The 13,576-nt window shown below is 39.2% G+C and overlaps 1 protein-coding gene across 3 annotated transcripts; it reads left to right on the forward strand.

Annotated features, from left to right (window-relative positions):
* The first annotated feature begins 724 nt into the window (after positions 1–724).
* On the forward strand, positions 725–12,686 carry LOC112194966 (cyclic nucleotide-gated ion channel 1). Of its 3 annotated transcripts, none has more exons than XM_040517212.1 (7): positions 725–924; positions 1,127–1,562; positions 1,641–1,859; positions 2,713–2,993; positions 3,189–3,300; positions 11,562–11,843; positions 12,012–12,171. In XM_040517212.1, the coding sequence occupies exons 1-7, from the start codon at positions 830–832 to the stop codon at positions 12,021–12,023; spliced, it is 1,437 nt and encodes a 478-aa protein (XP_040373146.1). In that variant the 5' UTR covers positions 725–829; the 3' UTR covers positions 12,024–12,171. The 3 variants fall into 3 exon arrangements, with proteins under 3 accessions (XP_040373146.1, XP_024191005.1, XP_024191004.1); XM_024335237.2 differs by having other exon boundaries at positions 726–924; positions 11,999–12,686; XM_024335236.2 differs by having other exon boundaries at positions 727–924; positions 11,562–11,846; positions 11,999–12,686.
* Positions 12,687–13,576: the final 890 nt, after the last annotated feature.

Here is a 13,576-nt window from a genome sequence, read left to right on the forward strand (position 1 = left end):
CAACTTTCCATATTTTTTTCTCAGCACAGAACTCTCCCATTCTTTAGAAATGAGTGCCCTACTGCTCTTGGTAAAGAGTGATTTTTGTGCAACAACTCTAGTATTGTCCTATCTTACGCTTTTTCTACAAAGTCAAAACTACATTAACTTTCATCTCCTTCATGTCAACTTTTGCAACTACGCATAGGATTCAAATTTGCTCACCACTACCACCATTCAATATAAAACTGTCATGTGTTATAAAACATAATTATAGTTAATTATGATGTTTTATTAAACAAATAAATTTTAAGTATTAAATTAATTATATATGATGTGACAAGTTTTAATTAGATAATGATATCACTACAAAATAAAAATGGTGAGCAAATTTGAATCCATACACGCATAGATCCCTTCTCATTTTTTTTTCCTTGTCATATTTCTTTAACAACCATCTTTGATCAATATATAATAGTGGCCAGTCAACTTTCTCGTATGATTCAACAAATAAGTGCACTACAAGTCTAGAGCGAAAATTACAACACGTGATGAACTCCTAGTATATGGCGGTCATCGTCTCGCGGTCTCGCGTCTCGCCCTTTATCATTATATGTCTGTCCTGTTTTTGCTGGTGGGAATAATAAATTGGTAAGCCAGCGATCAGCAGAAGAATACAGTATTAAAAAATGACTTTTGGTACCCAAACGAGAAGACCCATTAGAAAATGGCTCGCCCTGGGCTTCAACTCCAACACTAAATTGTCTTAATAAATTAAATCTTAATTAGTTATATATATCGACTTCTGTCTTTGAACATTTGATCAGATTTGCTGCATCTTCAATTCTTCATGGCTTCATCTGCAAAGTTCCAAAATAATTGCCCGCTTCAGCTTAATGATTCGGTACAAGTGGAGATGGGTGAAGTGTCTATTGACCATGCAAGGTAAGTTTATTCCAGTCTGAGACCATTTCTCTTGGCTAAATTTTAAACAAATAAATCAGACCTGCTCTTCAATTTTTCCTTTTTTTGTGCATCAAAAGTTCAACCGATAAAAAAAGATAGTATGTGATCGATTTTGGCATTCTGCATGCACGCAGTATGAGCTTCTATCAGTAGTCTAATTCAGTTTCTGTTTGTTGAGTAGCATGCCAGGAAATTCGATTTCAAAGATTGAAGAGCGGAAGTTGGCCATTATTAAAGAGCAGGATTCGGAGGATATGTCAAATATCGACATGCCTATTTTGTACATATTTAAGAAGATTATACATACAGTGTTTCTTATCCCAGCGGTGTTACTCGTAGCAATAATATCACCGGATGAGTCTCAATTTTTCATATTCTCTAGTTTCATCTCTATGTTACTGGATCCTTTGTTTCTGTACATTCCTCTCATCAAAGAGGAGACTAAGTGCCTCATGTTGGACAAGAAGTTGATGATAGCAGCTCTTATTCTGCGAATCGTCACAGATCTTCGCTATGTAATGAAAATAGGCTCTAAGATTAAAAAGTGGCGGGGATCTCCTAAGGAAATAGCTGGGAGCATCGCAACTGACGTTGTCGCTATTCTTCCTATTCCACAAGTAAGATCAATAACACTTTCTGGCGTAGCTAAATTGTTTCTTAATCCATATCTGATAAATGTTCTGTAATATCTGCAGGTTGTCGTCTTAGTTTTCCTTCCGAGAATGAGGAGCTCTGGATCTTTGAGTATAATGAAGTTTCTCAACTCGCTTATTCTATTCCAATATCTACAACGAGTTTATCCTATCTATAGATACTGCAAGAATCTTAACAAGAAGATACATTTGTCGAGTGCTCCTACACGGGCTTGGATACCAAGTTTATTCAATATTCTCATTTACATCCTTGCCAGTTATGTAAGTTTGCTTCCTACCTCAAAATATATATATATATATATATATATAATATTTTTTAGTTATATCCCACCTCAATATATTTACTCCCTAAGTAATATATTTTTTTCCCAACCAAAGAGTAATATATTTGTTAATGGATTATATCATCATAATGAATAATAGTAGGTAAGTAGTTCACATCCAAGATTGATACATGTGAATCCTTAAAAATTAATAATGATATGTAAAAATTCATCGATGAAGAGAGACATTGTCTTTATTTTGTTAAATTTGTCAACAAAAAAAGAAGAGAAAAGGAATTGTTAAAACCTAAATGAACCATATCTTACTGAAAACTAACTAAACTGAATAGATGAAGCATGTTTAATTCGGTGACGATGCTGGTTCTAAACCAAAATCAATCGATATTTAGAATTTAATAGAATCCCTCTAATTTTGTAGAAAATGAGATTTGAACCCCTCTCCTATCCATACCAATTTTATCTTTAACCTTAACCATCATGCCACAATTTTCTATTGTCGTGTATTTACTAACTCTAACCCGGTCAGCAACAATTTCAGATTTTGAAAACTGACATTAATTGGTTTACTATCGGTACCAACTTAAAATCGCCGGTAATTGTTCCAAAGCCCGGCTTACTTTTAGGGAGCCTTAAATTACTATTATTATTGTTTTTACGAGCATGCTCAAAATGTTAGGGAGCAGTAAATTATTATTGTCTTCAAAAAGTAATATATAACAAAATGAACGAAAGAATATGAAGCCGCGGTTGAAATTTGAGGTTCAAATAGTATCAATTGACTTAAAATTTAGGTACTGTTTATGAATTTTACATGTTTCTTCATTTATTAGGTACTAGGGACGTTTTGGTATTTTTTCTCTATCCAACGAGAGATAGACTGTTGGGAATATGCTTGCCAAAGTGAAAAAGGATGCGAGTTTAGCACTCATTGTGATGCCAATACATTCAGAAATGTTACATTGCTAAAACTTGCTTGCCCTATAAATCCACCGAATGCGGCAACATTTGATTTCGGTATATTTCTTTATGCTCTTCAGTCCGGTGTGCAAGAGTCAACAAACGTACCACAAAAGTTATTGTTATGTTTCTCGTGGGGCCTACGAAATTTGAGGTTTGCACTTTGCACTTCTCTTATATAACCCTTCTAATTTGTTCTTGCTTTTAGAAAGGTGAAACTGTAAAATTTTGTGACACACATCTTATGCTAGTGGTCCTAATTAATTCAAGAATGCTACAAGCCCTTGTGCTCCCATACATTTTTAATTATTGTATTTCAATTATTAATTACTCCATTTTATTTTTGCAGTTCTTTTGCTTCCAACCTCAATACCAGTACCTATGGATGGGAAACCTTATTTGTGGTTGCTATTTCTATAAGTGGCTTGGTACTATTTATATATTTCCTTGGACATGTGCAGGTTCGTCATCAATCTTTGTACCATTTGTAGGCTTAAAACTAATGCTGTTAGAGCATCTCCAAAAACATGATCTAAAATTCTCTTATTTTCTTCAAAAATATACCTCAAAGTTAGCTAATAGTTTTTGAAAATTTGCTCCAAAAATACTTAAAATTTAGTTATATTTGAATAATTCTTTATTTTTAATTGGTTAAGCAAAAAGGCATTAATGCATTTGTAACAAAAATAATAATAATGTTTTAGGAAATCAGGAATTGAGAGAAATTTGCTGTGTATTCTCATTGATAATAGGGGCCTCTTTATATAGAGGATTACGATGCATAGAGTTAGAATCATACAAAGAATGAGAATATCTAGATTCTTCTAATTGAACCTTATTACCACTAGGTCAAGTAACCTAGAGTTTGGATTAAACACAAATAGAGATATCCTTAAACACTCCCCCTTGTGTTGTCCAAACGCGGTGCTTCTCTCATTGCCTCGTTAAAAACCTTGCCGAGTAACAAAAACTCAGTGGGACAAAAATAACCTCGGTCGAAGGGGAAAAAGAGCACAACACACCCTTCACGATTCGAGACGAACATGTGACGAACATGTAGACATTTCCCCCTGATGTCTGTGCCTCCCCCTGATGACTACGATCATAGGAGTTCAGATAATTTCCACAAGCCAATTCTTGCCACATGTTTCTCGAACGTGGATTTAGGCAATGACTTAGTAAACAAGTCTGTCGCATTGTCCTCATATCTAACCTGGTTTACTTTGATCTTGAGGTACTTCCGTTGTTGCTGATTGTAGAAGAATTTGGGCGATATATGCTTGGTGTTGTCGCCTTTGATGTAGCCTTGCTTCATTTGTTCAATGCAAGCAGCATTATCCTCATAAATGCATGTTGGCTCATCTGTGGTAGACTTCAAACCACAATTGCTTCTAACATGCGTAACTATGGATCGAAGCCATATACATTCATGAACTGCTTCGTGAAAAGCAATAATCTCTGCATGATTCGAAGAGGTAGCGACTAAGGTCTGTTTTGTATACCTCCAAGATATCGCGGTCTTTCCCATGGTGAAAACATAACCAGTTTGGGAGCGACCTTTGTGTGGGTCAGAGAGATATCCAGCATCAGCAAAACCTTCCAAAACACTTATATCATTTTGGGTTGGGGAGAGGGAACGCAGTCCACCATGTGTAGCGTCCCTGGCACTTGATGGGTCCGAATCCATCATCTCTCTATAGGGATAGAACAAGCCCATATCAATCGTACCACTTAAGTATCGAAAAATATCTTTAACACCAGTCCAATGGCGTCGTCTTGGCGCAGAGCTATATCTAGCTAACAAGTTCACTGCGAATGAGATATATGGTCTTGTGCATTGTGCTAAGTACAACAATGCGCCTATTGCACTTAGATATGACACTTCTGCCTCTAGCACTTCTTCGTCGTCATCTTTTGGACAGAATGGATCAAGACTACGGACGACCATTGGGGTGCTTGAAGGCTTAATCTTATCAGTGTTGAAACGCCTAAGCATCTTTTGGGTATAAGCTGATTGATGAATCAGGATACCGTCTCTACGGTGCTCGAGTTCTAAACCGAGGCAAAACCGTGTTTTCCCAAGATCTTTCGTCTCAAACTCGGATTTCAAGTGTTCAGCGGTTTCCCTTAACTCTTTAAGGATGCCAATTATGTTCATGTCATCAACATAAACCGCTACTATTGCAAATCCGGAACTTGTCCTTTTTATAAACACACATGGGCATAGTTCATTGTTGACATATCCGTTCCTAATCAAGTAGTCACTTAGACGGTTATACCATATCCGTCCGGATTGTTTCAATCCATATAGTGAGTGTTTCAATATAATCACAAATGCGCTCTGTGGTCTAGAGCCACTTGATTTGGGTAACTGAATTCCATCTGGAATCCTCATATATATTTCCGTATCTAGATCCTCATATAGATACGTAGTAACCATATCCATAAGCTGCATATTCAGTTTTTCGGAAACTACCAAACTGACAAGGTAGCGGAACGTAATGACGTCCATTACGGGAGAGTAGGTCTCTCGTAGTCGATTCCAGGGCTTTGTGAGAAGCTTTGCTCCACAAGGCGAGCTTTATATCTTACAATCTCGTTTTTCTCATTACGCTTTCTAACGAATACCCATTTGTGACCAACTGGTTTGGTGTTGGGCGGTATTGGTACAATTTTGCCAAATACTTTTCTTTTCGCTAGAGAATCAAGTTCTGCCTGGATCGCATCTTTCCATTTTGGCCAATCAGCTCTACGTTGGCATTCATCAACAGAGCGTGGTTCGATGTCATCGGTCTCAATAATCTCACGCGCCACTGAATACGCGAATACATCATCAATGATGATGGAGTTTCTTTCCCACGTCCCATGTACACTAGTGTAATTTACAGAGATCTCTACGTTCTCATGGACAGGTTCTGACATTGAGGCGTCCCCCAATGATGTCTCTTGGACATAACTGTAATCTGGAACATTCTCATGGGACAGATTTTGAGTATCGATGATCAAAGGATTTATCTGTGCCTCATTCGCTTTCTTTCTAGGGCGACTATCCTTCGAACCAATTGGTCTACATCGCTTCCTTGCGGGACCTGCGGCCATAGATGCCACATCATTGCCATGTTGGGCAATGGCGCCATCCCCTGATGTCATAAGAGTGGTGTGATGGCCAGTATTTGGGACATCGATCCTTGCAGGCACGTTTACGGCAGGTATGTGTGATCTCGTCACTTTGGCAACATCAGAAAACGCATTAGGCAGAGTGTCTGCTACGTTCTAGAGCTCGATTATTCTTCGTACTTCTAGTTCGGACTGTGCGGTACGGGGATCGAGATGAGACATAGTGGGGACAGACCACGACAATTCTTGTCGTTCCTATTGAACATCTGTGTTCTTATCTCCCCCTAACTATGGGAAGACTGTCTCATCAAAGTGACAATCCGCAAATCTAGCAGTAAAGAGATCGCCTATCAAGGGTTCAAGATAGCGGACAATAGTTGGAGATTCAAAGCCAACATAGATGCCCATTCGTCTTTGTGGACCCATCTTAGTACGTTGTGGCGGTGTAATAGGCACATAGAAGGTACACCCAAAAATGCCTAAATGCGAGATATCAAGCTCATATCCAGTCACTAGCTGTAACGCAGAGTAAGATTGGGTTGCAGTGGGTCGTAGACGAATGAGTGTCGCTGCATGCAATATTGCATATCCCTAAGCAGAAATAGGGAGATTGGTGCGCATAACCAATGTTCGCGCTATCATTTGTAGTCGTTTGATAGCGGCTTCTGCGAGACCATTTTGGGTATGAACATGGGGACCTGGATGTTCTACATCAATCGCCAGTGACATGCAATAGTCATCGAACGTTTTCGATGTAAACTCCCCAACATTATCAAGTTGAATCGACTGAATAGGATGGTCAGGGTAGTGAGCCCATAGGCGGATAATCTGGGCGAGGATTTTAGCATAAGCAGCATTTCGAGTGGACAAAAGCGCGACATGTGACCAGCGTGTCGACGCATCAACCAATATCATAAAGTATTTAAAAGGTTCGCATGATGGTTGAATTGGTCCACAGATATCCCCTTGGATTCTCTGTAAGAACGGAATGAGTATTTTTGGATCCTTTGCGTAGGACGGTCTCGGTCCTAATTTCCCTAAGGAACAGGCTTTGCAAAATGAGCGAGTGGCCTTAGAAGTAACCAATGAGGATTTTCGTTGGGTCTGAGCATCTGTAGCGCTATTAGAAGTAAAGTGTGTGACTACATCTCCCATTATGGCGTTAGAGCCATGGAAATTGGTTTGTGTGGCGTCATGGCCACCAGGAGGAGCAACCATGGCGTCATGCTCATGGTTGGCGCCATTTATGGAGTCATCACTAGGAACAGGGGCAGCCGAAAGCAGCGCCAGAAGCTGCAATTTTCGCGGTCTTGCTAATTCCTGGAATCAATTTTTGATTCTTGCTTCTTCTTACTCTGAAAAAGTTATGCCCGTGTGAAGTCTTAAGTATACGGAGCATCATATCACGACCAGGATGTCCTAGTCGGTCATACCAAAGCCAATATGTGTCTGAATCCAAGAGATCTGCTCTTATGACATTATTGGATTCAATTGGTCGAATTGTAGTGGCATAAAGTCCACTAGATTGACACATAAGCTTCTCTAAGATGCGCTTCTGTCCGCAATCATTAGAGGTAATGCAAAGGAATTCTATTCCGTTCTCATTATGCGTTTCCGCATGGAATCCGTTGGCTCTAAGATCTTTAAAGCTTAATAAGGTTGGATTTGCCTTAGGAGCGTAGAGAGCTTCAGTGACTTTAATCAAGGTGCCATTGGGCAAAAGGAATTGGGTCATTCCATGTCCTTGAACTAAACTTGATGGCCCAGCCATCGTAGTCACAGATGAATATGTAGGCAACATCTCTAAGAATAATTGCCTATGTCGTAGAATGGTGTGCGTAGTCGCACTATCCGCAAGATATTGAAGTTCATCCATTCCTAAAAGAAAAAGCTCGTAATTAAAAAGGAGTCATAAAGAAAAGAACTCAACTTTTATTAATAGGCCAAAGGGAATTACATCATCGTTTCTTTTAACCAAAGAAAATCTAATCCAATAAACTAGTTAATACAAAACAATGGTAGTCGTCTAACTTCTTTCGGTAATTCTAATGTAAATGTGACCAGGTAAGTAGAGAGATGTCGGTGGAGCAAAGCTCGCTTAAGTACCACTTATCTCAAAACCTTTCTAGACATCACTTTTACATTGAGTACGCCTACTTTGAAGAAAGACTAATATCATTGGCATCTACTACAAAAGTAATATGGCAATTGCCTACATCTCTTGGAAAATAAAAAGACTTAATCAAAATCGCCAGTTTCTGGGTCTTGATCCTTGTAGTCTTCCACCCTTAGATCGAGATCTCCATCTTGATCGTCTTGTTCCATGTAATTTGCTTCCCTTGCTTCACGATACGTCTTGTATGCTTTGGCAACGTTCTGGGATGCAGTACACTTCCTTGCCCAATGTCCACTTGATCCACATCGAAGACAAACATCTTTATGGTCAGGCTCCCTTGATCGAGATGCTTTTGGTGCATGTGTTGGATGACTATTATTCTTGGTGGCGTCACCACCATAGCCGGAGGCTCCGCCTCTCTCTCTCTTCACACGTTGACCTCCATGGTTCTGTGCACGCCTCTCTTGGAGATTTCCTTCCTCTTTAGGGTGAGAATATGGACCAGAGCGTCCAAAATTGTCCCTACTCTTAGGGTTTCTCTCCTTGAGTCCTCCCTTGGGGGCGCGACTGTAGTTAGACTCCGGAATAGACTTAGTTCCCACGGGTCTAGCATTATAGTTCTTCACGAGTATGTTGTCATGCTTTTCAGCTACGTTCATGGCGCCAATAAGCTCATGAAACCTCGTGATACGTCCTGCTTTCACATTAATCCGATAATTCTTTGAAATCATTAGGGCAGAGACGGGGAAGGTAGAGAGAGTCTTCTCAATCAACATCATATCAGTTATGGTTTGACCATAAAACTCCATCAGGGACTTGATACGAAGAGCTTCCGAGTTATAATCAAGCACAGACTTGAAATCACAGAAGCGGAGGCTATGCCATCGCACTTCTAAATCAGGAAGCAGGGAGTCACGAACGTTGCCAAATCACTGCTCAAGTTCAACCCATAGCTTTCTTGGGTCTTTCTCATTGAGGTATTCAGTTTGGAGCGCGCCATTCATGTGACTTGTCATGAGAATGATGGCTTTAGCTTGATTTGCTTCAAAAACAGTAGCTTGCTCAATGGAGAGCACGTTCTGACTAGGCTCTTGGATGGCTTCCAGAAGTCCATCAGCCTTAAGATGTTGGCACACATCTCGAACCCATCTATGGTATCCTGCTCCAGTTGTCTCTAGTGGAACAAAGTTCAGCTTGTTCAGGTAACTCATCCTGAAAAACAACACAAGATTATGGTTAGTTTCGGAGCAAAAAGGCTACCACGAAAAACTATTAAATTTATGAGCATAGTCGCTTCCAAGAAATTAGAGATTTTTCTGAGCATAGTCGCTTCCAAGAAAGTCCGATTCCAATAGGGGTTTTGGATTTAGATCGAAACAATGATGTATGTGGTCGATCGTTTTCTTCTCAACAAACTCTAAGTTTGGAGGACTCTACAAGCTCCAATCTTGGAGTGAGCATGAACCCCCCACAGTTCGGTTTTTTTGGTCTCCCCTATAAAGAAGAAAGGGGGGTAGAAGAAGGGATGTTGGAAGTCCCCGAGAAAAGAAGAAGAAATTAAAAAAACTTCAAAAACGAGAACTTTTAGAAAAAATTACCTTAAAAAGTAGGCGGAAAAACTTGACTAAAAAGTTGGCCGAAAAAATGTCGCCGGAAAGTGGCCGAAAAAGTCACCGAAAAAGTGTTGACCGGCGTTGACTGACCGTTGACCGAGGTGCTGACGTGGCAGATCAGAGCTGACGTGACAGTTTCGATGCTGACTGGATGCTGACGCAGGCGCTGATGTGGCGCCTGAGGTGGGTGACGTCAGTGGGCTACTTTCTGGGTTTAGGCTTCTGGGCCTGAGCTGTTCCTCTGGGCTTCGCTGCGTCTGGGCCTCGCTGCTTCTGAGCTGGGCTTACAGGGATAGGGCAAAGAGAGAGTCTGCGAGCTGAGGGTGAGGCGGCGGTTCAGGGCAGGCGGACTTCTGGTGAGCGGTTCAAAGACTTTTTGGCCTGTTCCGGTGGTGAAATTTCCGGTTCCGGGTTTTTGGGGTGGAGACGCTGCAGGTGGTGGAATATGGCCGCAGGAGGTGGTGAGGAAGGCTTTGAACCGGGCAAAGGGACTTTTGCTACTTCCAGTGGGCGGTTCGATGGTTTTCAGGCCGGTTCTGGACTCCTGGAGTTGAGATCTTCAAGGTGGGCGGCGGTGGTTTCTGGGATTTGAAGGCTACGAATTTAGGATTTCAGGGTTAGGGCTTCGTGCTGATAACGTGTTTTAGGGAATCAGGAATTGAGAGAAATTTGCTGTGTATTCTCATTGATAATAGGGGCCTCTTTATATAGAGGATTACAATGCATAGATTTAGAATCATACAGGGAAAAAGAATCTCTAGATTCTTCTAATTGAACCCTATTACCACTAGGTCAAGTAATCTAGAGTTTCGATTAAACACAAATAGAAATATCCTTAAACAAATAATTGATTATGTACGTGTTACAATTTTGTTGGTTATTGCCATTTCCTATATTCTCTCTTTTCAGTATAGGTGCTGAAAACATAAAATTTAGGGGTTCCCTAGCCTAAAATAGGGAATGAGATAGGGAACCATTGAATTGTTGATATTGAGAAAGGGAGATGATATTCACACAAACTTAAAAAAAAAAAAAAACTATTATACACCCTCTTCATGTTCTAATTAACAGTTTAACACACAAAAGGCTGTGTTAGTAATTTCCAACAGAAAAGGTTGTGTGGATATCACTTCCTTGAGAAAAATCCTTTATATTTTTTTGTGTTAGGAGATATGTTGGAGTTGTAAGAGCATCTCTAAGAGATTCTTTAAACATATTTATCAAATGAAAATGATTTTATTTTTTCAAATTTTGGTTTCAATAGACCTCTTCTATTTTAGGGGGATTCCTAAAACTCATATTTTCATTACCTATTTGTATACTGAATGTGAGAGAATATAGGTGAGCGATCAAAATTCCAACAAGATTGTGGCAATCAGTCAATCACTCGATTTTATGTGGGAAATGTGATGAGTTACATGTGTTTAGTATTTACTCAGTAATTAAACACGGGAAGTAAAAATTGGCACTTTTTTTTTTTTGGAAAACTACGTCTCCCTTATTTTTCATGTGTTTTTACAATGCACATGTGCATGAGAAAAGAAAGAGGGGGTGTAGTTTATTAAAAAAAAAAAAAAAAACACAAAAACGGAGCAGTGTTAATTTCACCTGCTTTAAAAAACATCAAATTTTCAAATTTTGGTCATGATATATAAAATGGGCGGGAGACCTCTAGGAAATGAACAAAGAACATATAGCTCTTAGGTTAGACCAAGTGGTGTGGGATGAGATTGGGAATTAGATTAGGTCAATTGAACATACTTATTCATTGTCGGTTTGAATATATTTGTGACTTTACTGTCTGATAATTACTATATTCCATAATTCTATGTTATTTCAAGATTTAATTAACGAATTAAACCTTCATGTGGAACAGACATTTATGCAGGTTGCTGGCAAATCAGAAAGGTCCCGTCAAAAGTGGAAAAAGATTTTGGAACCAAAAATAGAATCCATGTTATCTGAATATGACCTCCCTGCTAAAGTGAAAAAAAGCATAGACTATGTAGTAAAAAAGAAAGATTTAGAAGACCCAGATCTTCTTCTGGAGAATATGTCTTCAATTTTTACCTTCAAGCGTGAAGTAGATGACCAGACTTTACTAGCTGAATTAACTTCCATCAGACATAGTCTCTTCTTGGAGAAGTTAAAGAGAGTAGTAAGTTCCTCTGATTTTGGACTATACCTAAGGAGCGAGAGTGAAATCCACACTCGTGTTTTTACAAACAGCACTCACAAATCCTTTAAAAGAAAATTATCTTGCCCTCTTAATTAATAATTCTGTTTCGTACGTGCTTGTACACTTCACCCTAGCTCCATCGCCCAGGTACTTGCATGAACGATATGGTGTTGAAGGAGATATGTAAGCACCTTGATCCAGTGATCTATCCTAAGGGAAGCTATATTATCCACGAGGGGGAGCCTCTTGATATGATGTTCTTCATCACCCAGGGCATTGCACTCGAGTACACCACTGACCGCTCAATAACCACTTCGCGTCTTGAGAAAGGAGACTGCTACGGTGAAGAGCTTATCCTAAGCTGGGCAGCAACTGCAACAACCTCGTTTTCCGACTTGCCTAACTCAGGCAGTACTGTCAAGGCCCATAAAAATGTCGAAATCTTTGCTATCCAGGCTGCCGATTTACAGAGAGTTTTGTCTCAGCCGTCGAGCCAATATTCCAGCAATGAGGTCACCCATGCAGCAGAGACCAAGGTTATACAGAGCGTTCTGTCTCAATTGCGTGATTTATTAATCAAACCACGTTGGCTCACTCTGGGCTAAGATACTCAAATTAAATTAGCTGTCTAGTAGAGGGCCGTTTACTATCTCTGCTCTAAAATATGAAGTAACCGCATTCACCATTAAGAGATGAATTTTTGTGAATTTTCGGCTACCCTTCAGTTCTTGACAAGCTATTGGAGATAACAGATGTGGTATAGCAACAGCTTCTAAGTTCTAACCTGACTAATCCTATCTTTTTTACTTTACCTCAAGTTGTTTATTGAACAGTTTTATGATAGCTATAAATCTATAATATTGCATCTCGCATTGTGAACTATTTTGTTATTTTTGTTTAATAATATGTCTAAAAATTAAACGAATCTACATACCGATTTATGATGTGCTTTTTGAAGTAAAAATAATAATAATACACTATGATAAAGAATGACAGTCTCAATATATTTGTCTAGACGATTTACTCGATATATTTACTTATAACTTTTTGGGATTCTTAGCTTCTCGGTCCTATTATGCAGCCTGCCTGATAGGTATTTTTCCCTCACCTGCTTTGATATCTTTTTGTACTCCTTGCATTTTGATCCTTGTGTTTTGATATTTCGTAATTAATTTCGATTATGACAAACATAATGTAGTGCAAAATTCAAAATACAAAGTTGCAAATCACGATATCACCCACCCAAAATCAAGTTGGTCCAATGAATAGAAATTCAATTAACCATAAACCCTTGCCCAAAATAAAATAAAATAAATTTTTCTTTTTTTTATGGAAATAAGTCAGCCCTTTTTTTTTTTACATTTCTTAGAACCTCATGAAACCCTATTCCAGAAAAATAAAATCCCAAAAAATTCCGAGTACACCCACCTTTTGGTAAATTCACGCACTTTTTTTTTTAGAAGATAAATTCACGCACTTTTATTCTAACAAAAACCTAGAAACCTCAAAACTTACATAAAAAGGTTCCAATTAAGGTACTGATTTTTGCGACCCAAACAAAAATTAAACAGCATTATGGGCCATAGAGACCCAATCCATCCAGCCCACTTGAGGCCCAATATTCCAAACCACGGCAAACCCTAGCATGCACAAAATCTCCATTGACGGCAGCAATGCCGCCGGTGCCGCTACACAACTTGGTCGTCCACCAC

The sequence above is a fragment of the Rosa chinensis genome, chromosome 3, assembly GCF_002994745.2.
Source record: "Rosa chinensis cultivar Old Blush chromosome 3, RchiOBHm-V2, whole genome shotgun sequence".
Lineage (NCBI taxonomy): Eukaryota > Viridiplantae > Streptophyta > Magnoliopsida > Rosales > Rosaceae > Rosa > Rosa chinensis.

Bases quoted from the DNA above. Each gene is read 5' to 3' on its own strand.
- LOC112194966 (XM_024335236.2), top strand. From the start codon at position 830: ATGGCTTCATCTGCAAAGTTCCAAAATAATTGCCCGCTTCAGCTTAAT. The intron at 925-1,126 runs GTAAGTTTATTC...TTTGTTGAGTAG, and splicing joins GTGTCTATTGACCATGCAAG to CATGCCAGGAAATTCGATTT. The intron at 2,994-3,188 runs GTTTGCACTTTG...TTATTTTTGCAG, and splicing joins TGGGGCCTACGAAATTTGAG to TTCTTTTGCTTCCAACCTCA.